At 40.6% G+C, this 25240-nt stretch overlaps 1 protein-coding gene across 2 annotated transcripts in view; it reads right to left on the bottom strand.

Moving 5' to 3' along the window:
- Positions 1-24460, bottom strand: part of zswim8 (zinc finger, SWIM-type containing 8) — a 70121-nt gene extending 45661 nt beyond the window's left edge. The window contains exons 1-11 of one of the 2 annotated variants that reach the window (XM_085442610.1): positions 24428-24460; positions 22896-23139; positions 11447-11600; positions 10511-10605; positions 9350-9522; positions 8430-8537; positions 8273-8354; positions 7117-7237; positions 6752-6953; positions 5789-5964; positions 4272-5580 (exon numbers count right to left, since the gene is read on the bottom strand). In XM_085442610.1, coding sequence (XP_085298736.1) covers positions 4272-5580; positions 5789-5964; positions 6752-6953; positions 7117-7237; positions 8273-8354; positions 8430-8537; positions 9350-9522; positions 10511-10605; positions 11447-11600; positions 22896-23073 — 2598 coding nt within the window. In that variant the 5' untranslated portion in view covers positions 23074-23139; positions 24428-24460. Of the gene's footprint in view, positions 1-4271; positions 5581-5788; positions 5965-6751; positions 6954-7116; positions 7238-8272; positions 8355-8429; positions 8538-9349; positions 9523-10510; positions 10606-11446; positions 11601-22895 lie in introns of both variants that reach the window. The other variant, XM_085442609.1, reaches the window with a different exon arrangement.
- Between the last annotated feature and the right edge of the window lie 780 nt (positions 24461-25240).

The following is a 25240-nucleotide window of genomic DNA, read 5'->3' as shown; positions in this document are numbered from 1 at the left end:
GTATTGCGCCGTCTCCAGCCTTGGTGGTGCTGTTCTCTTATTGTTCCCTTGCCACTGAGAGTACACCTTTGCTGGTTCTGTGGAGAACAGCTGGTTTATTCTCCTGCCTTCTATCTCTCTGGTGTACCTCCTCAAGCGGCTGGCCAAGGCTGTGAGTCTTCGCTTGGCAGTTTCCAAGGCCTCAGGTATGGACAGCTTGCTGTATTTCTTAGGCACCTTATTTGTCGCACCTTTCTGCAACTCCGTTAGTTGGCTAACCTCCCTCCGTGCTACTTTGATCTTGCCCTCTAGCCAGGGCGCAAGATAGATATATATATATATATATATATATATACACATACACACACACACACACACACATACATACACATATATATATATATATATATATATATATATATATATACATATATATATATATATACATATATATACATATATATATATATATATACATATATATATATATATATATATATACATATATATATATATATATATATACATATATATATATATATATATATATATATATATATATATATATATATATATATATATATATATATATATATATGTGTGTGTGTGTGTGTATGTATATATATATATATATATATATATATATATATATATATATATATATATATATATATATATATATATATATATATATATATATATATATATATATATATATATACACATACATACATACATACATACACACACACATATGTATATATATATACACACAAATATATATACACACACATATATACATACGTATATACATGCATATATACATATATATACACACACACACACACACACACACACACACACACATACACACACACACTGGGTGAATGTGCATTAGTAGCAGTAAGCAGGTGAATTCTGTACATTAATAAGAATAGACATCTGACTATTTTACAGAATAGACAATATAAACATATTTAAAATTAAAGGAATTTGAAATGTACATTGTTCCTTGGTTTAGTGTCTGGAAGAGAGTCCTGTCTCAGTCAAGTATAGATGATGTGGGAGGGCGGGTGTGTGTGTTTAGGGCCCGGATGGCTTGGGGATAGAAGCTCCTCTTGAGTCTCTCCGTCCTTGCCCGGATGATGCGGAACCTTCTACCAGATTGCAGAAGTTGGAACAGTTTGTTGCCAGGATGGGACGGGTCCTTCAGTATCTGCGCTGCTCTAGTCCGGCATCTCCTGGTGTAGGTGTCCTGAAGCGGGGGGAGAGCAATCCTGCAGCAGCATTCTGCTGTACAGATCACTCTCTGGAGAGCTTTTTGGTCCTTCACACAGCTGTTCCCAAACCACGATGTCATGTTCTGTGTGAGGATGCTCTCCACAGCGCCTGTATAGAAAATCCTGAGGATCTCTGGAGAGACCCTGAACTTCCTCAGTTGTCGTAGGTGATACAGGTGCTGCCTAGCCTTTTTGGTCTGGACCTGAATGTGGGCAGCCCATGTCAGGTCTGAGGAGATCTGGACACCAAGGTACTTGAAGGACTGCACCCTCTCCACTGGAGCTCCATTGATGATAATGGGCTTGTAGTCTCTGTGCTGACCCCTTCTGAAGTCCACCACCAGCTCCTTGGTCTCGCCGACGTTCAGCTGGAGGTGGTTGTCCTGGCACCATGATGCCAGATTCTTCACTTCGTCCATGTAGGCCGCCTCATCGTTGTTGGAGACGGCACCCAGCACCACTGTGTCGTCAGCAAACTTCACAATGGTGTTGGAGCCATGGGTGGCCACACAGTCTGAAGTGTAGAGGGAGTAGAGCAGTGGCGAGAGGACACATCCCTGAGGTGCTCAACACAGGAGCACTTCAGGGATGTGTCCTCTCGCCACTGCTCTACTCACATCAGTGGGGAGGTAAGCGTTGGAGGTGGCGTTGGATCCGGGGTAGGGAGGGTGATGCGTCGGTGAGTGCTCATCAGTATCAGTATATGTATGTGTGTGCATGTCCATAGTTCAGCTGAGACAGTGTCTTTCGCCCTGCTAGGCTAAGTAAACAGTCTTCCAGCCAACTCAGGTGGCCTTGCATGGAATGGGAAGGAACAGACTAAACACAGTCGTTATCAGGGTGTTTTGTTCAGCTCTGACCTTGCAGCTGGCGCCAAGAGGGTATCCGCATGAAGTGATGGTATTTTTACTTTAGTGCGAACAGCTCATATGAATTTCAAAGCAGTTCTACAGTCCAACACTGGTCTCTCAATCTCCCGTTGGAGAGCCACGAGCTTCGCCATACTTGCGTTCTGTGATATTGCCATTTCTTGTGCTCAAGGAGCCAATTTCTGAGAATTCACGGCAGTGTGCCTCCCCGAGATGTCATCCAATTTGCGCCCAGAGATGTTATTCCGAGCGAGCCCTTCCAAGATGTATCCAGTCTGCAGTCAGAGATCTTATTCTGAGTATTCACAGCAGCCGTAGCCTCTCCAAGATCTTATCTGTGCTGCACTCAACGAGCCCATTTTGAGAAACTCACGCCTCTCCCATCGTTCCAATCCCAGCGGGCAGCCTTGTGGGGGTTTGAACAGCCGGTTCCGCTTTCTTAATTCTTCGATAAGTCAGGGCCAGGCCAGCTCCGATCAGCCAGAACCCTGTTATCATGGTTCCGAATAGGTAGATATCTTCAGCACTCAGGCTCACCCGAGCTCAGACTTCTCGTTGAGAAAGGGGTGTCAATTGCATTTAGGGACCAGTTGATCCAATCCATAATTCCTCTTTTAGGTTTTAGAGAACAGATTGTGAGAGAGTGTTCCAGGGAAAATACAAAAAAACCACGAGACTAGACAAGGACATAAGCAGGGAAGATAAGGGAGAGGAGAAAAAGTGCGTCTGCCTCCTCCGAGAGCCAAAGAAGTTATGTATTTATGTTAAAAAATTTTGATGGCAACAACATATCACAAAAACTTGGGGCAGCCAACATGGCTAGAAGGCTAGAGGAACATTTTGCAACTACTATCGTGGGGCAACCGTGGCTCAAGAGTTGGCAGTTCGTCTTGTAATCGGAACGTTGCTGGTTCGAGCCCCGGCTCGGACAGTCTCGGTCGTTGTGTCCTTGGGCAATCCATTATTATTATTATTATTATTATTAGAATGTCTCCAAAGCAAAGACAGGCAGAGGGTCACTAATCTGCAAAGATACTGGTGCATCCAGTGGTAACCCTCAGCCTCCTAGCAGACATACCTATGGTATCAATTTCAAAATCCTAGATAACACCCTAAGTTATTGCATTCACAAGATTTTCAGGAAACATGACCTTTGACCTTGACATCAATGAGATTCAATTGCGTGCTAGATTTTTAGTAGATACACCTATGATATCAACATAAAATTCTTACTTGATATTATGATATCAGTGTTGCCTGATGTACTATTACCTCAGCATCCACAATATATAATATCATCAAAAGAATTGATCAATCTAGCAAAATCATGGTGTAAGGGACAAGGGTGATTTGAAAAATTGTTTTAAATTCATTCTGGAAAACATGGATGTTCCAGGCTTAAAAGGAGGGCGAGCACCGATCTTGTTATTAGTGGTTGCTTTCAGTTCAGCTAGAACTCTGATGGTATGGGGGTGCATAAGTGCCTAATGTCTAACAAAGGCGTAAAAAGTACAACTGTTTTTGTGTTAGTTAAGTGGTGTATGTTTATCTTGGTAACTTCGGGGGATACACAAACTTTTTTACAACTGTTTGCGTATGCCAATATACATAATATCTTAGCAGACATTATCAATTTCTTCCAAACGCAAACTTATCGATGAAGTCCAAGTGTTTAATCTTTAAATCCTTTGTGACTGAACAATGTAACCACAACACACTGGGCCCTACTTTTTAAAATGGCAAAGGATCAGCAGATGAAACGTTTATTAACCTCTGATGTTCAACAAACCTACATGAGTGCAGAAAAAAAATCATATTCTTTTCTCTAATTGTAAGATGCTTTCATTAAAAAAAGCTAACTTTTTACAGTATGTCAGTTTATCTTAAAAACTATTTTTGACTTTATTGGACAGTGTTTGGACAGGCTAGCTTACTTATAGTCATGAATTTCTAACCTCTGAAGTTTAGATATTTCGTTAATTTAAGAAAGTCTACAAAGCGTAACTTTTACTGTACTGGTAGACAATGATGTAATTTTGCGCATCCTTGTATCTAATGTTTATTTCATGCTCTTACTTTCCAAGTGAACTGCTTTTCTTTTGTTGTTGGGTTTCTATGGTTAAAACTGGGTCTTTGCACTTACCTCCATGCGTCCCTCCTGCTCCAGTGGTTTGATCCCTGCAAAGATGTCTGGCTCCTCCTCCTGATGGTTGTCAGCTAGCTGTCTGTCTACACCCTCTTCTGAAGCAGCACTCAGATAGTATGCCTGGTAGTCATCTTCACCCACAGCTTCTCCTTCAGCAGCTGCACGTACAGCTTCAGCTCCTTCACGAGCTGCTCCACCTACCACTACTGCTCCACTTCCTGCTACTGCTGCAGCAGACACCAACTCTTTGCAGCCTAGCACTGGCTTAGCAGATGTTTGAGGGGTGCCTGATCTCACTGTAACTGCTGAAACTAAAGGCTGGTTACTACCAGCTGAATCTACATCTTCATCTATGTTAAGTGCTGGCTCCACCTCGGCTTCCTTTTCTGCTGTGCTGGGCATGCCCACAACTATCACTCCATTCTCTTTCAAAGGGAAACAAGGTGGAGCAGGCTCTGCAGCAGCAATTGCTGCAGAGTCACGGCTGCTATGCTTTGTTTCAAAAATCTTGCTCCCTCCACTGTTGCACTTCCGTGAATCTCGGAGCAGTGGACTTGGAGAGGGCAACATCTCTGGTGGTGGTGGGAGAAACTCGAAAGTGTTACTAGCCTCAGCCCCCAAAGCCAGATTGCAGCCGTCATCCAGACTGAGCTCAGCCAAGTCTGGCTCCAAGGAGCTATCTTCACTACTAGTTCTGCGTTTGGCACTTGTATGCTTACTACTTCCTAATCCTCCACCACCGCCAGGTCCTCCTCCTGTTGCCCCCTTCCCACCTCCCTGAGTCAGTTTCAACTTTCCTCCAGAGGAGGAACCCGGGCCTTTGTACATGCACTTTCCTCCTCCATCTTCCAGGGATAGTGAGACACTCCCTCCCAGTCGAACAAGCATCCCTCCACCTCCACTCACTGACAGTCCCTTCCTCTTGGTCAGAATGGTCTCCTTAGGTCGCACTGCTACCTCCTGTTGTGTGGAGTTACTACTTGCCCTGCCTTTATACTCTCCTGCCGGTCCGCCTTCAGCTCTGGCCCCTGATTCAGAAGAGTCAACACCACCTCCTGCAGGCGACTTGATTCCTCTCTGGTGCAGCATTGCCCTGGACCAGCAGAACGTGGCACTCTTCTTATCTGCACTGCAGTAGGTAATGCCATCCAATGGGTAGGCCACCTCCCAGTTGAAATAGCAGGACTCCACAGCAGGTTTAAAGCCTTGAAACAGTTTATCCAGGGACTTGCGATGCTGTCCCCGCTTCACTATCTCTATAACTTTCAGGTGCCACTGCCTCAGCTGACCGGCCAGTTCCAAACGCCTAGAAGAGAATGTCCATAGTCTTTATATTTAACATGAATTGCTACTTCATATTCACTGGCACCCTAAATATGTAGTTACACACAATTAGTGATAAATGTGCTAGCAGAGGCTATTTTTTAATAATAGAATTTATACTTCATGACTAAAATTCTGTGACAGGTGAACCAATCCATGACCAGTATGTAGCACGGTGTCTGTGGTCTGACCTGCAGGGGCTCATAGTGGGGTCGAGCACTGCCAGCCTCCAAAGAACCACCATCTCATCACACATGCTTGCACAGGCATGAGCGGCTACTTCTGACTGTCCGTTGCTCCGGCCAGTATGACCACTAGCACTGCTGTGTGACGCTGATGTGCGAACGCTATACCACCAGCTAATGATCTGAATAGACACAGACAAGTGTGTGTGTGAGAATCAGTGTAATATGTACATAATGATTTCATACCAAATGTATGAAATATACATCCCTGTTTCCAAAGAATGTTGGGTGCTGTGAAAATTCATATCCTGTCCTTTATGCATAGGATATATGCAGCGTATCAGATGATGAACTCAGGAACAGCACCTTTTTTTGTTAAAGTGCCAATTATGAATTTAAGTCATATGCATTGTAGATAAACCAGGATACAGGCTACCCATGCTGCATCAGCTCCTCCTTTAACAACCCGTGTACGCATTTAGGCACAGAGGAGATCAGCTGCTATGGTTTTGAGTGATTTTTTCCATCATTGCCAAATACAGATTTTAGAGGCATTGGGCCTCTTTTGTGTTATTTTTTTGTTTCATAATGTGCCAAATGTTTGGCTGGACACAGGACAGCCTAGTGCTCCAACTCTTACTACATAGTCATACTTGAAGAGAATGTGGTTTTTCCTAATTTCTAAAGCAAGGAAAGGCATCTTTGAACTGCCTTCTCTGGAGCAGTATGTTGCCATCAAGCTATAACCTAATGAAAACATGATATTTACAATTCAGTTGGGTTTTTTGTAGTCTTGTCCTACTTTGAGGGCTTTTTTTTTTAAAATAGGAAAACTGCAAAGGCTTCACAGACATTTCTTTCCCCTTTAACAGTACATTAAAAGTAAGGGTCCCATGTCTAAATCTTTTCTTCTTTGTACTGGGTTACTCTCATCTTTTGGAAGTCATCTCAGAGTAATGGCCAACATACCTGTTCGTAGGTGAGGCACTGTTCAGTGAGAATCTCCAGCAGCGGGGCAGCATTGCTGTCTCGCCTCTTAAACATCTCCCTGACAATGGACAGAAGGTTCCAGATGCCTTCTGGCTCTCTACCCCTCAGAGGTCGCAACAGACATGCCCATTCAGCAGCTGCTGGTGGCTCGGTGGATGACAGGTACATGGAGTTCACATCACTGAGGATAACACAAATAGTACTGGTTTAGGCAAAGTAACGCTGAGGTACATTTACTAAAAAACAAACTATATCCAGTGAAAGATTTACTGTAGCACTTTCTCGTCAACACTACGTCATATGCATAAGATGAAGGGTAATCATGTGTGACAAATCACGCCTACCTGAAAACAACAGGTGAAGGCCCACAGAACTTGTGTAGAGTCTTTTTGATGTTGTCACTGAGGGTTGACTCATCCAAATACCAGGTGCTCTGGTCCGATGCTGAAGGGCCTGCTGTTGGATCTACAAAAATAAATTGTGCAGAAATAATTGAATCTTAAGAAAAAACATCTACTCTACACAATAAACTACAGAAGGCTTTGCTTTTCCATTAACAATTAAAAGGCATCAGAGTCCCCCATGAAAAGAAAATGTGGAACAGTAGTGATTTTATAGAAATGCTTTCATTTCTCCAAGAATAGTCTAAGGAGCTTGGAAAGAAAAGCGTCTGGACTTCTTTAAGTTTCTTGAAAATGTTTCACCTCTCATCTGAGAAGCTTTTTTCACTTCTAAGACCAATTGGTGGAGAGTCACAGATTTTTAAACCGTATTGGGAGTGTCCCTAAGAATGTTGTGGACCCCCTATTTTTCCTCTGCCTAATCACATGAGCCAAGGTATGAAAAACAGGTGTGGTTCACAATCAGCCAAGGTTTTGGGTGTGAGACCTTGTCCTACCCTATCCTGTGACTTACTGAGACCAAATGACCCGAGATGTGATGGCTACTCTTTCAAACCATCTGTCTTCTCTGTCCAAAAATTGACATTGGCATCCTCTAAAGAGCGATGTCCTTTAGATGCAGATGGACAGCCGAGTCTTGTCCTGTCAAGGTGGCTCCTGTGTGGCTGGGTCTGAAGTATTTTGAATGTTGTGTTGAATTCTATTCTATTCTATTTTGGGATGTCGTGTTTGGAAAAGTCTTTTCTGAGTTTCTCTGATAAACCTGCTCCATAAGGGATGACAATGTTGTTCCGTTTGTCCTTCTGATCCTCCCTAGTTGGTGTCTGATCTTCTTTTCTGTGCATCTTTACTGATTTGATGAAAGCTCAATTAGGATAACCCCAGAGCTTTCTAAGACAGCTTTTTAAGAGCTTTCTTTACATGTGTATGTTCCTTCTTTTTTCCCTTCTGGCTTCTCCCAACCAATTGCTCTTAGAACTGAAGAAGCTTCTCGGATGAGAGGCGAAATGTCTTCAAGAAACTTAAAGACATCACAAAGTTTATGTGATGCAGCCTCAGATTTTTCAAATGCTGTTTGTTTAGCAATCTGATACTGAACCTGGAGCTCCACACACAGTGTTGATGGCAGTGGACTGTGAGGACAGCAACTCATCCAGGAGTCGCTGGGCTGTAGGCAGGATCTGGAGAGAAATAACTGAATGAATGCATTTTCTTTAATCATTTGGTTTATAGAGATCATAAATAGCTTAAGATACCTGCTGAGGCAGCTCACTGATGAGGTACTGGGCAAACTTTTGAAGCTGGTCTCTCTGCAGTCTGGACAAAGACTCAGAAACTGGAGCCCTAAGACACACTGCTGATGCCTACGCACACACAGACACACACACACCATATTTGTTTAGGTATTTTTAAGGGGGATTGTAAACAGAAAGAAGTAAACAGATCAAATGTAGGAAAATACAGAGGAATGGCATTGCATTAATAGGTCCTTTAGTCAGTAGCCGTCCCAAGAAGCTAAATGGTGGTGTATTTGCATCCTTCCTGAAGGAGAATATTCAGCCATCAGGTCACGCCCTGAAATTCAAACTCATTTGGTTTACACAGTAAGATGAAAATCTTCCTTTGCGGCTGAATTAAAACAACTGCAAAGAAAAGTGGGCAAATTCTTTCAAATCAGTAATGTGAAAGACTAATGGTCCGTTATCACAAACACTTATATATTTCCATCAGAAGTTCCTGGGCAGGTAAAATGACAATTAGAAACACAAACCCACAAAAAAATGATCATAATCAAAAAACAACAAAGTCCCTGGAACGGCAGAATGGATCACTGTTTTCAAGTAAACAGATGACATGCGGAGGAATATTTTTTGAGATGACTGGTCTTTTAAGACGAGAGGTTTTCCAGGATATGTCCATCATCAAAAAGCTAAGTGTATTCATCTTGTTTAATTTTTTCCTACCATCATTTCACAAGAATTCCTTTATATTTTCTTCTTTTTTTTTAAGGAAAAACAAAGAGAAAGACAGGAAATACAGAGAGACAGAGACAGTGTAGTGTCAGGATTCAAACTACAGATCTGCTGCTTTACGCATGCACATGAATTCAGTATGTGTTCCAACCACAAAGTTAGTGGTTTACCCTTTAAATACCTGAATATTAACAAAAACTTACATTGTGGATCCTGAAGAGACAGAGTGCCACCACATGGGCACACCACTTGGCTCCTGCACCACAGGTACAGCTGCAGGAGGTGATGCGACAGCGATCAAACATGACCGCCACGTTGTAGGCTCCTTTAGACTGACTGGACTGAGTGGAGACTACTGTAGCACTGAGATGAAAGCCTTGTAAATGAAAACAGAAAAAAACAAAATCAGCAAAGACAACAATGAGTTTGAAATGGAAGCAAGTGCATTTCTTTGATTGGAAATTATATTTTAGTGTCCGACAGAATGGTTTTGGTTTTGATATTGCTTAGTCTTTTATTTAATATAGCTCTTTTGTGCAAAAGGTTTGCAATCTTACAATGATTAAATTCCAGACCAAAATATTCTCTCCCACAAAAAAAACAAAACGCAGGCATTGTTTGAGGTTTTTCCATTTTCTAATCCATGTCATCACACAACACATTTGTACAAAGTCCTACTAGTAATAAAGGAGAAGGTGCCTCAGTCATATAGCATTCACACCTATGGGCAATTTAGTGTTTCCAATTAACGTATCCCCACTAACTGCATGTCTTTGGACTGTGGGAGCAAGCCGGAGTACCCAGAGAGAACCCACGCAAGCATGGGAGAGCATGCAAACTCCACACAGAAAGACCCTGGCCTGATGCTGCAATTGAACTCAGGACCTTCTTGTTTTGAGGCAACAGTGCTAACCACCGTTAGCCGACCAGCACCTTAACCCACTCTGCATAATACATATCAAAAGTATTTGTCATTAAAAGTTGGATGCGTGTGCACAGCAAATGGCTTTGTAGAGAAACAACTTAAAAGGCCCTATATAGGTGAAAAACAACAAAACAAACAAACCAAAATGTCACCATTTAATGTGGTATTTGGAAGATTTGCAGTTAAAAGTTGGAAATTGGGTTTAGATATTACACATACCCAGCATTCTGAAAACAGGATTATACTAATAGCAGACTTGTAGAAATAATGGAGGTAAATGGAGTACCTTTGAATCACATGATTTACTGTAACCTGCACATGGTGTTATTCTAAGCTTGGTGATTGTAGAAGAATATAGTGTGATATACCAAAGTTAGAACACCAGAGAAATGTTTTCCATAAGAGTACTCATTCTTATGTAAAGGATTACTCTACTTACCAATTTGCAAAGGGTCTTTGACAGCTCTGATCCTATAGAGTTGTTCTCCACGCTGGAATTCATCTGGACTCCCATTAGCAAGGCAGGAATATAATCTGCAGCAGTATGAAACCAAAGTCAAAGAGTCAAAGCAGAGTCAAAGTCAGCATAGCCTAGATAGTTTAAAAAAAAAATCATCCTGTTACTTTTATTAGCAGTCACATTGCCAATAAACATCAGTCAACCAGACAGCCATGGACGCCTTTCCTTTCATCCAGTCTCGATTTTGTTTATTTCAATACTTTTTTCTGTGCAAAAATAGTTTTGTTTCCTGTTTGGAAACAAACAGGAAACAAAAAACAGGAGATTGAATTTTCTGGATTAATTTTGCAGTTATCTATTTTACTTTACCTAAATGTTAAATGCAATATTTTTAAACCCAAGGTTGACCCCTTTTTGGATTTCAAATCCGTTGTAGTGGTGGGCACACTAAGAAAATTTGTTACTGTCCACCAGTAACCAACAACCAGTAATGGAGAGAGAGAGAAGGCTGAATATATCTACACTTATGTGCAAAGGTTTGGGCACGTTGCATCTTTTTTTTTTTATATTTCATGTTTGTGTTTTTATGAATAAACAAACAGAAACCCCAACTGTTACATGTGACACAATCTTTGATTTCATCTGGGTTTAACAGAATATACTCCTAACTTAATGGTTAGTGATACAATATAGAAATAGAAACTATTACTATACTATATTACATGTGAATACATTGATGAATGTTCATTTCTCATTTCATTTCTTTTCTTTTTGATGCAGCATGCTTTTTCCCCACAGCCTTGGTCCAACAGTCTCCGTAACAAAGTAATATTTGAAATTTCCCAATTAAGAGGAATTAATGCATTTATGGTTTTTATCTAAGGCGAATAAAGGGTTTAAAAAACAAATCCTCACCTGATGTCCTCTTCATTCTCAGGGAAGCTCCAGTAGGCAATGCGAAGCTGGAGCTGTTCTGGGACAGGAGGATAGACCTTCTCTACCACTTCAAATGGGATGTGAAAGGCGACCTGTTTTGCTGACAACTCCACCAGTGGAATCACCTGACCATCTGAGGAAAACCATCAAAGAGAAGATGATCAGCACAGTCAGGTGACAAAAAAAATCTTTAATGTCTTATAGGGCTGCTCAAGTAATCGAATTTTAATGACGATTACGATCTGGGCTTTCAACGATCATTAAAAATGACTGAGCCGATTATTAGCCCCTCCCTCGTGCTTTACTCTCGTGCTGCTCCGTGTGGCAAATCGAGCGCACCTCTCTGCATTTCGAATACGTGTCACAACAATTAAGAGCAGCAGTCTCCAACCTTTTTTGCGCCAAGGACCGGTTTATGCCCGACAACATTTTCATGGACCGGCCTTTAAGGTGTCGCGGATAAATACAACAAAATAAAACTAGTACCGGTACCGAAAAAAAGAAGATTTACTCATAACACACGTGAAAAGACCCAGGAAAACTGAGTTAACAACAAAAACGATAACAAAATAACGCTGAAAACCGATAAAAACCCTGAAAACTATACATTTCACACCTGAGCCTCAACTCTCGCGGCCCGGTACCAAACGACTCACGGACCGGTACGGGTCTGAGGCCCGGGGATGGGGGACCGCTGATTAAGAGGACCCGAGGGAAGCTTGGAAAGCTAAGCAGAAGTTATTTGGAGAGGAGAGTGACTGCCGTTGGTTGAAAAGAGGTAAAAAAAACTTCAGTGGTGTGGAAACATTATGGGTTCACGGAGTCAGACGTGGATCAAGTAGACAGTGTGTAAACTTTGCTACAGTGTTACATTTTTCATTTATGTTTATATTGCAAACATTTGCACTGTTATCAGTATTTGCACACTATTTTATATTATTTTTTTGACAATCTTTAAAGTCATTATTCAATACCTAGTTATTGTTAAATAAATATCGTCAAATAATCGAGATCTCACTTTCAGTGAAAATAATCGTGATTATCATTTTTGCCATAATCAAGCAGCCCTAATGTCTAACTTAAATTCTTGCCAAAAAAAGTAATAATTTTTTACTAATCACGGTCTTCCCACAGAAATATCATTAAGTATACTGTAGCTACACTCTCTCTGAACTAACCTCATTATTTTCTCCAAGTCATTAAAAATGTCTTACCATTAACTAATGTTTCAAATTTAAATATGGTCGGTTATCCCTGTTAACTGGCTACATGCCACAGGCTTTTATGGTGGCTGTAATTAAACCATTGCTTATTTGATCTAGACGTGTTAACCAATTATAAGCTGATTTCTAACCCTTTTATTTCAAAGGTTTTCCTAATAGTTGTTGTAACACAACTAGACAGTAATTTGCGCCGGAATGATTTAACAAAGTTTCAGTCACTATTTAGAGTGGATCACAGCACAACACCAGTGAATGTTACATATGATCTTATGGCCTCTGACAGTAAACTTAAAGCACTTCAGTTGTTCCATATTTTGTCACGTTACAGCCATATTACAAAATGCAACATTCATTTTTCACCCTAATAGTTTACACATGAATACTCCGTAATGTAAAAGGGAAGCGTTTGCTTGAAAATCTTTACTAATCATCAACAACATGGTCTGGGCCTCCAGTAACAGTGGGAGGAATCGTTCAGTAATTTTTGACCAGGGTGTGTCCTGCAGAGTATTTTTTCAACAAATATGTAGCACCGCTTTCTTTCACCTAATCAAAATGATAATAATTAGAAACGTCCCATATGTTCCCTCATCCCTGCAAGACTGGACTATTGTAATGCATTAGTATTGTACTCTTGGTGCTCTAAAAACTCCCTGAAAAGCCTTCAGCCTTTTTTTATATTCCTTAAGACTGGCCTTTATACTCTTTGGGGTTTTGGAGTTGAGCACACTATATGCTCTGTAATCTGAATACTTGAATAATCAGGCTTTGTTATATAGCTTAAAGATCTCGTAGGACCAAAGCATCTAAACAAAGTACTTCACTCTCAGACTGCAGGCAGTGAACTGTGGTTCTTACAGTTCCTACAAGTAAACTGGGAGCCAATCCCCCTCCTCTGGAACCATTATACCAGTTTGATTTCAGGAGATAGACACTAACTACTTTCAAAATTAGACTTCAAACTTTACTGATCCCAGTTCACCCTGGTCCAGTCGTCTGTTATGCTGCGATAGGCTCAAGCTTCGGCGGGACTTCCCATGATGCAATGAGCACTTCTCCACTCCACTCTTTACTTTCCATGTGTTTATACAGCACTGGTGTATGTCACTAAATTTCTCCAGTAGCTTTAGTTGGGTCTTTGACTCTATGTTCTCCTTTCTTTTCTCGTTCCCTGTAACTTGGTATCAAAGTGTGTGAAAATACAGTGCCGATCAAAAGTTTAAGACCACTTGAAAAATGGCAACAAGGAATGTGGTCCCGTTTCAGTTTTCAGTAAATTGCATGCTCAAAAAATGTTTTGTCTCACTCCCATTTCTTCTCGTTGCATGCTGAAGTTCTACTTGGAACCTTGGTAAAATCCAAACATGCAAAATATGATTTTTTTTGCCATTTTTCAAGTGGTCTTGATTGGGACTGTAGTATTGCCAGTGACAGAGTGACATATGTTTCTAAAATATTTTGTTCTTGACACACTTTCACTTCATTTCAAGCTGTTTGTAATGAATCATGCAACCTGAGAGAAACCAATAACAAAACATTTCTTAATATTGTAATTCTGAAAAAGTAAAGTGAAAATAACGGCACAAAAGAAGAGATGGACAACACTAAATGTGGGTAGCATAACCATAATGACAGGATGCTTATTGAGAGCATAGGGGTCTGCCAGTGAAATAAAAAAGGCTTCAGATTACAGACCTCATTTACAAGCTACTACTTTTGCTGGTGTTTACCATATATGGAGGAAAGCACTGTTCATATAATGCCATGCTGGTGTAAAGGCCCCAGGGTTTGTGGTAAAAGGCCATAGGAAAGCCACCAAGAAAAGCTGACCAGCAGTCCTGATCTGTTTTAAGTATATCGGTAAGCTAAGGTATAGTGTGATAAAATACACGTTTCGATGTTTGTTTGCCTTGCTGAGATAAAAACAAATGCAAACATCAAGCACCACTCATTTTTCCCTTACATTTATGGAAATAACTGGCTTCAATTAGAAGGGCCTGTTTACAGGGAGTCATAAAGGTAATGACTATTTAAATCAATTTCAAATAAACATAAAGCCTGTCAAAGGTCTCAGAATTTATATCTATGTTTCACTGCTTTGCAAAGCTGTTCAATTTAACCAGAGGCTGAACGCTGCCAACATTAATCAGAGCCACATACTGCCATTTCCCCCCTCAAGTAGTAAGAAAATAAACAATTTTCAGTTACAGTGGGGCAAAAAAGTATTTAGTCAGCCACCGATTGTGCAAGTTCCCCCACCTAAAATGATGACAGAGGTCAGTAATTTGCACCAGAGGTACACTTCAACTGTGAGAGACAGAATGTGAAAAAAAATCCATGAATCCACATGGTAGGATTTGTAAAGAATTTATTCGTAAATTAGGGTGGAAAATAAGTATTTGGTCACCTCAAACAAGGAAAATCTCTGGCTCTCACAGACCTGTAACGTCTTCTGTAAGAAGCTTTTCTGTCCCCCACTCGTTACCTGTATGAATGGCACCTGTTTGAACTCATCATCTGTATAAAAGACACCTGTCCACAGCCTCAAACAGTCAGACTCCAAACTCCGCCATGGCCAAGACCAGAGAGCTTTCGAAGGACACCAGGAAAAGTATTGTAGACCTGCACCAGACTGCGAAGAGTGAATCTACAATAGGCAAGCAGCTTGGTGTGAAAAAAATCAACTGTGGGAGCAATCATCAGAAAATGGAAGACATACAAGACCACTGATAATCTCCCTCGATCTGGGGCTCCACGCAAGATCTCATCCCGTGGGGTCAAAATGATCATGAGAACGGTGAGCAAAGATCCCAGAACCACACGGGGGGACCTGGTGAATGACCTGCAGAGAGCTGGGACCAAAGTAACAAAGGTCACCATCAGTAACACACTACAACGGCAGGGAATCAAATCCCGCAGTGCCAGACGTGTTCCGCTGCTGAAGCCAGTGCATGTCCAGGCCCGTCTGAAGTTTGCCAGAGAGCACATGGATGATACAGCAGAGGATTGGGAGAATGTCATGTGGTCAGATGAAACCAAAGTAGAACTTTTTGGTATAAACTCAACTCGTCGTGTTTGGAGGAAGAAGAATACTGAGTTGCATCCCAAGAACACCATACCTACTGTGAAGCATGGGGGTGGAAACATCATGCTATGGGGCTGTTTTTCTGCCAAGGGGACAGGACGACTGATCCGTGTTAAGGACAGAATGAATGGGGCCATGTATCGTGAGATTTTGAGCCAAAACCTCCTTCCATCAGTGAGAACTTTGAAGATGAAACGAGGCTGGGTCTTCCAACATGACAATGATCCAAAACACACCGCCCGGGCAACAAAGGAGTGGCTCCGTAAGAAGCATTTGAAAGTCCTGGAGTGGCCTAGCCAGTCTCCAGACCTCAACCCCATAGAAAATCTGTGGCGGGAGTTGAAAGTCCGTGTTGCTCGGCGACAGCCCCAAAACATCACTGCTCTCGAGAAGATCTGCATGGAGGAATGGGCTAAAATACCAGCTACTGTGTGTGCAAACCTGGTAAAGACCTATAGTAAACGTTTGACCTCTGTTATTGCCAACAAAGGTTATGTTACAAAGTATTGAGTTGTATTTTTGTTATTGACCAAATACTTATTTTCCACCCTGATTTACCAATAAATTCTTTACAAATCCTACCATGTGGATTCATGGATTTTTTTTCACATTCTGTCTCTCACAGTTGAAGTGTACCTCTGGTGCAAATTACTGACCTCTGTCATCATTTTAGGTGGGGGAACTTGCACAATCGGTGGTTGACTAAATACTTTTTTGCCCCACTGTAGTTTCATCAGTTGAAACTCACACCCAATGAGGGAGCAACTGATGTTTTAGCGAAAATAAGCTGTGTAAGTTTCTATCTGCAAAATATCTGTCAATTTTACTTGCTTAGCAATAAAAAAGGGGGTAAAATGCATATTCAACTCCTCACCAGTTTTCTAAGTAAATATATTCATGTAAGTGCTGTTGACATAGAATTTTTACCAGATGTCAAAAACAACCCATCCAATCCACACACACACACACACACACACAACTAACCATCTACCAGCAAGCTTTTTATTGTCATTAAGCATCCAGTGTTAAATGAAATTAGAAGCACAACAACTAACAGTAAAAACAAATCTAAAAATACCAACTTTCCAAATGTACAAGGTTTATACAGATGTGCAATGGTAACGTCTTGTGCGGTGGTGGTGATGTTTATTTGTGATTGTGTGTTGCAGTGTGTATGTGATATTTATATGTGTGGTAGGGGTGCTGATGTGTGAGTTCGGGTGAGGCAGGGACGTGGTCAGCATTGATGGCTGGCAGAAGCAAACTGTTGCCGGGTTTGTTAATCCTGGTTTGAATTGACCTGTAGCGTCTCCCTGAGGGCAGCAGGTCACACAGGTGAGATGGAAGAAGGGTGGAGTCTCTTGTGATTGCCTCAGCTCTACTGAGGCAGCAGGATGTATTAATGTATTAATAGAGGGCAGCTAATGACCTTCTGCACCAGGGGTGTCGAACTCCAGGCCTTGAGGTCCGGTGTCCTGCAGGTTTCTCAGACAGGAAGGCACAGCAGCGTCTGCACTGATGATGGTAGCTGTGTTTACAATCCAGGAGATGTCGATAGACATCATGGTGCCCAGGGATGCGAAACCCTGAACTCTCTCCACACAGTCATCATTTAGTGACCCGTCTCTTCACTAAAGACCCAGTGGTAAGGTGGGTCAGCTCTGTTTTTCTGAAAGACCATGATCACCTTTTGTCTTTGTGGTGTTCAGAACCAGGTGTTCCAACTGGCTTGTAGTAGATGTATATAAAGTGTATACCTCAAGGATATGAACACCTTATGAAAGACATTATCAATTAAAGATCAAATAGGCTTTATTAAGGGACAATTAAACCCAAGATAACATAAGAACCATCCTGCGTATCACTGAATATATTAAACATAACTGTATCAGTGCGGCCTCAATAACTCTCGAGGCTGAAAACGCATTTGTTAATGTTAACTATACCAGGTACTTAAGAAATCTGGATCTGGATCAATGGGTTAAAAATAAATGAGAGACAGAGTGTACAACTGCACCTACCTGTACACCAGACAACACAGACTTTTGCTTAACAACAACACTTTTTGCAATTTTTATAAAAACATTGACACAATATGGCAGAATAACGATCTTAAAGTGGTACAGGTTGGGGGTGGCTGATGATGTAAGTTGCTATTTAGATCATCTAGACAGATGTCTTCCAATATTAATTAATCGGCTTTAGCTCTGTATTCTTTTCTGGATATAGAAATTTGCGGAGTCTGGCTAAAACACTTATTTGAGCATTGAACTATATTGTATTCAAAATTACACAGTTATAAAATATATATATATGAAAATTGAGTGCAAAAAATGAAATTACAAGTTACTTTAACAAGAAGAACGATAAACTATATTGTGGGTATCAAACATAAGGCACATGGGCCAGAATTGGACCAGCAAAGACTAATATGGCAGGTATGGTTAGTTTTACAAGTGATTCACCAAAGCTGCACTGTTTTCTAAACACTGGTGCCACAATTAAATGTAAATAACAAGCAAGGTATTTTCTATTACTGTTTTCTGTTACTATTTCTTTTTACAAAAACAGAAAAGCAAGTTTCACTGGTCCAGCCTACTTAATATAAAATGATCAAAATGAGCTGTAAATGGCCCATAATGTAAAATGAGTTTGACGTCCATGAATTACACGAAGCAAACCATATCAAAGTGACTGAAGACATTAAGAATAATACGGAAAGGTGAATTTTCCTTTCACTGCATTTTGGCTCAAAAATAGAGGCATTTTTTAAGGGGACCCATGAAGGTACCTAAGCCTTTTAAAAACATGGATAAAACTTACATGAAATGGCAACAGGCCAAGAATAACATTTCAAACTATGAAGGTGAGCAAACATGGAGGCATGGCACTGCCAAACATGATGAAATATTTCCATGCAGCACAAATTCGACCTGTAATCTGCTGGTCTGACAAAGATTATGAGGCTTAGTGGCAAAACTCAGAAGTATGCACAAGGAAGCGAAATTCAAAGTCTTACTGGAGAAGACTGGATTTGATAAGACTTTTTGGTTCCCCCTAAATGAGGAAATCTTTGTCTCCAACACAGGCATGTTGGAGACCACATGGAACAGGAAATGTAAACCATTCTCATGTCTTTTGACTTTGCTCAGGCATTTTTTTTTCCATAGACTGTTTATTTGGTAGTTGCCAAATTTCAGGGTTATGATATAAAAAGGCCATGTACCCTGTCGTATTTACGTAATATGGAAGGAAATACTGTATCAGGAGAAAACAGTTATTTGTTTAAAATCCTGTTAGTAGCTTGTAAGAAAGCCATTACAAAGAGGTGGTACAAACTGGAACCACCAACGCAATTCACAAGATAAGATTTCAGCAGAAACGGTGTTGAGAGAAATGAAAGAATGAATCAAAATCATGTATCGATGACAGGGTGAGGACTGAAATATTTTTGTAACAGGAACAAACTATTGAGATGACACAATATAGACTTTTTGTGGATTGATGTAATGTAATTTTTCTGTATTCTTTTGTGTATATTTGAAATGGAAAAAAGATTTTTATTCTTTTTTTAATGAAAGGATTTAAGGAACATTTAACAATTAGAAATCTCCACGACAACAAAAACACTTGGAGGACCTTTTAATTTCTGGCATTTGATGAACTAAATGGTAAATGGCCTGTATTTGTATAGCGCTTTTCTAGTCCCTAAGGACCCCAAAGCGCTTTACACAACCTGTCATCCACCCATTCACACACACATTCACACACTGGTGATGGCAAGCTACAATGTAGCCACAGCCACCCTGGGGCGCACTGACAGAGGCGAGGCTGCCGGACACTGGCGCCACCGGGCCCTCTGACCACCACCAGTAGGCAACGGGTGAAGTGTCTTGCCCAAGGACACAACGACCGAGACTGTCCAAGCCGGGGCTCGAACCGGCAACCTTCCGATTACAAGGCGAACTCCCAACTCTTGAGCCACGATCGCCCCAACTAGCCCTTTACAAGCTGAGCTCTGTTGGATACTAGAGAAGGTTTAAATGCCAAAAAGACTTCAGGATGTTCCTTCGTCCACCATTTAAGCTCATGTCAGCAGCAGAAATACAAGTTAACTTTAATTATGTTCATAACCCACTGAACTGTCAGCATATCTGCTAACAAGAAACTGTAGCCTCACTGTATTTACGTGCAGCACACTGTAGAAGTGGCTAGCACTGTCACCTCACAGCGAGAAGGGTCCCGATTTGAACCCAGGGTGTTAATGTCTGAACTGCATTTTCTTACGGTTCAGGGCTTTTCCTGGTACTCTGGTTTCCTCTCACAGTCCAAAGACATTTATTTTAGTGTAATTGGTGATCTAAATTGACTGTAGAGGTGAGGTATTTAAAGTCCTTGAAGTGTATATATATATATGCACGATCTGATATCCTCGTGTTGGTGTTGTTCCCAGATCATCATACTAAATGTTGTTCCAGGATCAACATTGCAAGTGACCAATCAGAATGTTGTGACGTCATACTTTTGCGACTTCAGGAAAAACCGGCGTAAAACAAAAAACTGTACTTAAGCTGCGAGAAACCGCCTCTGTCCGCCGATCAACGGACCCTGACCCTAACCCTTTAATAAACAGTAAGCAGAATTGATATTGTCCTTGCAACATTGGAATTTCATAAATGCACGAATGGCTTGGCGCGCAAAAGAATAACGTCACAACAATGTGATTGGTCACTTGCAATGTTGAACCTGGAACAACATTTTCATGATGGTCTGGGAACAACACCAACACGAGGATATCAGATCATCCATATATATATATATATATATATATATATATATATATATAAAACAAAGTGGTCTCTAAATGAATGCTTATTTGATAAACACCATATAAATGTGGTTACACTAAAATACACTTCAAACACTCAATCAAGACTTCAGCATTTAAGAGAAGTGGGTTAGAAAATGGCTTAAAGTGTTTCTCTAAGATTGTGTCTAATAACTGTCACAAGCCTCATATCTTATTTAGCATCTCATTCCATTGTTGATGACCCACAGATTTACCTACCACTGAAACGTAAATCTGTGAGTCCTCTGAAGGGTTTGCTAGATTGTTTGGAGGATGTCAAGGCATGGACGGCTTTCAACTTTCTTAACTTAAATGCACAGAACACAGAGGTCATTGTGTTTGGTCCCTGTGACCACTATGACTTTGGCCCTTTATAAATGTATAAAAAACCCTTTGTGAAGAACCTAGCAGTGATTTTTGACAGTATGAAGTACAGTATGTTTGACACACAGATTAATGCAGTTTCTTTCATCTCTGTCTGCTTGCAAAAATGAAGCCATTCCTCTGTTTTACAGACTTTGAGAGAGCTATCCATCCTTCATTTCGCCTGACTTTTGTAATAGTGTCAGACTCAGGTGTCAGTCTGTCATCAGGTAGCCGACTGCAGTTGGTCCAAAAAGCTGCAGCACTGACTGGCACACGCAAGCGAGACCATACTAGCATCCTTACACTAGCTACCAGTTAGTTTTCAAATTGATTTTAAGATTTTATTATTCGTTTTTAAGGCGTTGCACGGGTTAGTCCCCTCATAGCTTTCTGATCGCTTAAATTGGTACACTCCTGCAAGATCACTGAGGTCTGCCGTTCATATGCTCCTGGCTGTCCCTAGGTCCAGATTAAAGCACAGAGCAGACTGGGCCTTTGCTGTAACTGCTCCTAAATTGTGGAACAAACTGCCCTTTCACATCAGGACCTCTGCTGTGAAGGGACACTTTCAAGTTTGTACTACTTTTATTTGTCTTATATTTTACTCAAATCTTCTCATTTTATACTTCTTTTTCTTAAATCTTGTTTTGCTATTTTTATCTCTTGATTATCTTAAATGTACAGCACCTTGGTCAACTGTTGTTGTTTTAAATGTGCTATATAAATAAATTTGACTTTTTTTCCTCATTTGTCTTAATATCCAGCATTTGTGTAGTATTACTTTTGGACAAAAAAGTTTATCCACAGTGTCATCACTTCCTCAGATACAAGACAAGCACAGTTTAGACTTCTGCTGGTGCTTAACTGCAGCACACAATGCAAAGGTGTCATATGTGAGTGCTGGCAACCCTTTAAAAAACTACAGCTAAAACAAGGAGAGCTAAGACTACAACTGAGAACAATTCCACATTCAGACCATGAACAGCATAGACGTCAGAACCATTCAAAACAAAAACATTGCTCCTGATGTGGCTCACGCAGTGCCTCTGTAAAATATAGTGGGTTGGTGTGAGAGGAGAGCTGACAGCTGGAAACTGAAGACATTATATTTAAGTTTCTATGCTGCTTGTTAACTGCTGTTTGATATTAAACACGACAGAGTGTTTGAATTTGTTCTCACATGTTAGCATTTTGCTCATGCATTTGTTTGGTGCTTACTAAAAAAAGTCTAAGCAGGTCAATAAAACTTCTCCATGGAGGAAGAACCCTGCCATCTGTATGACTATTTTATTACAAAATATATAGATAGTAAATATATAGATAGTAATGCGAGAAAAAAGTAATTGAATCCTTTCCTGAAAGCAGGACATTTAGCAAAATCAGAACTGATTTAACAGAATTTTTTCAGCATTTTCAAAGACATTTGGAACTTTCTGTGCGCTATTAGTTTAATCAGACTATATTATTACAATCTAATATCAGATTGTCAGATTCAAATTTCATGACCGATCAGCAATAACATCTTGGTGCTTAGTGATAACAAACCTTTTCTTGTAATTGTATTTTAAAAGTCTAATCAAAATGTTTACTTTAATCTGACAGTGCAAAGTGGAACTGACAGACTGCTTTTCTTCTATATGATAAAATATCAACTGAATTAACAGGTTTTAAAAATTACTCCACAGTTTTGTTTCTGCTTCAAAAATTAATTTGCATGATTAATTAACAGTATAGTTTATATTATAAGATATCATAGCATCAAATGCGTTTCCCAGCAGCAACAGGTAATACTGCTATAGTACATTTTCAAGTATGTATAATGAATGGAAGCACATTGTGTGTGTGTGTGTGTGTGTGTGTGTGTGTGTGTGTGTGTGTGTGTGTGTGTGTGTGTCCCTCTCCGACCTTTAATCTTGACAGTGGGGGAGTTGGGTCCAGCAGACTGCTTCCTCCATCCCCTCCAGTTCTGACAGAGGCTCTCGGCCTCCGAGATGAAGGAGCAGAGAGAGTCTTCTTCGAATCGGTCCGAGTCTTCAAAGGAGAACCTCTCCCCATCCTCCCACTCGGCAAACATCAGTTCCATTACATCCACTCTTAAAGAGGTTAGGAGTCCCGGGACAGCGATTTGAGTCTACGGCCTTTCTGCCGTCTAAAAAACAAGGGGAAGCCCGACAAACAGTGCCCACAGCTCCAAAAGAGTCAGTCTGAACACTGGGGGAGGGGAGACCACTAACAACCAAATCACTGCCGAGAGGCTTATCGCCTCAAACACATACAATTTTTTAAAACAATGCTTTGAATAGTCTGCAAAAAATATATACAGCACAACTACAATTAATATTTGTCTACGTAGCTATTTGTGATTTCAGTCGGCATAAGCCACTGCGCAGAGGTGAAGCTTCCTTCCACACTTGGATTCAAAGCCAAAAACTCTGAATAGTGAAAAGTCTTTGACGGCAACTTTGCCGCTGAGATGCCCAACGACTCAAACTCACAAAGCAACGTTCCTGTCAAAAGTAGAAAATGAAAAACTCTCTCATCATAGAGCCACGAATAAGAATAGAAAACAGAGGTTAAAAAAAAACGCTTGTTGGTGTAAATGTAAAGCCTCGTGAAGTCTCGAAGCGGTTTCGTTCATCCAGACGTCCTACTCTTTTCAGGCATTTAGCTCAACTCACACTGGGTATCAACATTAACTACTGCTGCATTATAACGATCCTGAAAGAGTCTTTCTCACAAGAAAGAAGATGTCAAACACCCGTGGTGTTAATATTGCAAAGTGTCTTCTCTGTTCCTCGTTTAATGAGCTAGTTTTAATGTCATTTTCATCTGCAATGGAAATAAGAATTAGCTAACGTTAGCAGATAGGCTAACAAATGCCTACTTGGATACTATAAACATGTCATGCGCTGTAGACAGTTAAACTACGATTAAATATCGTTTATATTTCCGACTACAGGCTTATTTTGCTCGATTTACCTTCGCTGTGCTACCTTATGTTAGCTATATGTACTAGCATTAGAAAGCTAACCTCCAGTCGGCTAAGTTCAACTAGCTTGAATAGCTGTTTGTTTACATTTACTGCTGATGTTGTACACCTTCCGCACATTAAGGACTACATACTTTCTTACATCGCATATCTTCCGGACTTAGGCATATATCTAGGTTACGCTTGTTTCATATTATGATCTAAATCCACGCTCTTAGCATTTTTTTCCGTTCTTTGTGCTGATATTAGAGGCTCTGTCTGACGTAAAAGCTGGCATATTCCTCAGTCAGATCTGATGAAGAAATTCAAACGAGTCCTTTAGATAGCTCCCTTCGCAACTGTCACCAGTTGTCCGTCTTAAAATCCTCTATGCCTTCAAATGACACCGGGATATCAGGATGATTTTTCCCTTATCCCACTCGTCAAAGCGTTATCAAAGTGTATCAACCTGTCTGCCGGGGGAAGATGGCTCACCTCTTCTACAGCTCCTCCTCGATCAGCTGATCACAGCTTCCGGTTGCCAGCTCTAGAACGACACCGCTGAGCCCGTTGCTGTAGCTCGGCTGGAGAAGCCTGCTGTGAGACGAGGCATTAACCAACTCGATACAGTTAAGCATAATGTATCGAGTATATCCACGTGTCATACTTAATCTGGGGTAATCAGTTTTGTCACTAATTAAGCCACTGCCTCCAAATTAATTATGCCACCACAGCCTCCAAACTTCAAAAGCCCGTTTTGTATTTGACAGCGAAGCTACCAGCAGCATAGTACTCTAGGGCTGGGTATCATCACTGATTTCTAGAATCGATTCAATGCCGATTCACAAGGTCCCGAATCGATTTGATCCACGATTCGATTTAATTCGATTCAATTCGATTTGAATCTGGGAAATTTTGACAGCCAGAAATATTATAATTCAGATCAGTACATTTACATATTTTTGTATCTATAAAAAGGAAGCTGACACACGCAAGACTTTATCAAAGGTGTGAGCATCACAGCAGATGCCTTTGTGTCAAAGTAGCTGAGGATAAAACACAGAAAAACATAAAGGTGATTTTCCTGGCCTGGGATTTTATAAAAATATTCTGCAGTACATCAAAAACGAAAGAAAACCATTAATCAACAATGAACAATACAATCAACAATCAACACATGAACAATACCTCTGAAATTACAGAGGTTTTATCAGAGACACGGCTAAGCGTTTTGCATTTTGCATAATTTTAAAAAGTTTAAATTTGTTCAGCATTGAATGGC

The sequence above is a fragment of the Copadichromis virginalis genome, linkage group LG19, assembly GCF_057382275.1.
Source record: "Copadichromis virginalis isolate Kocher_CV1m ecotype Utaka linkage group LG19, C_Virginalis_male_GT1.1, whole genome shotgun sequence".
NCBI classification, from domain to species: Eukaryota; Metazoa; Chordata; class Actinopteri; order Cichliformes; family Cichlidae; genus Copadichromis; species Copadichromis virginalis.
Note: the sequence above shows the minus strand (reverse complement) of the source record. Positions and strands in the feature narration are given on the sequence as shown.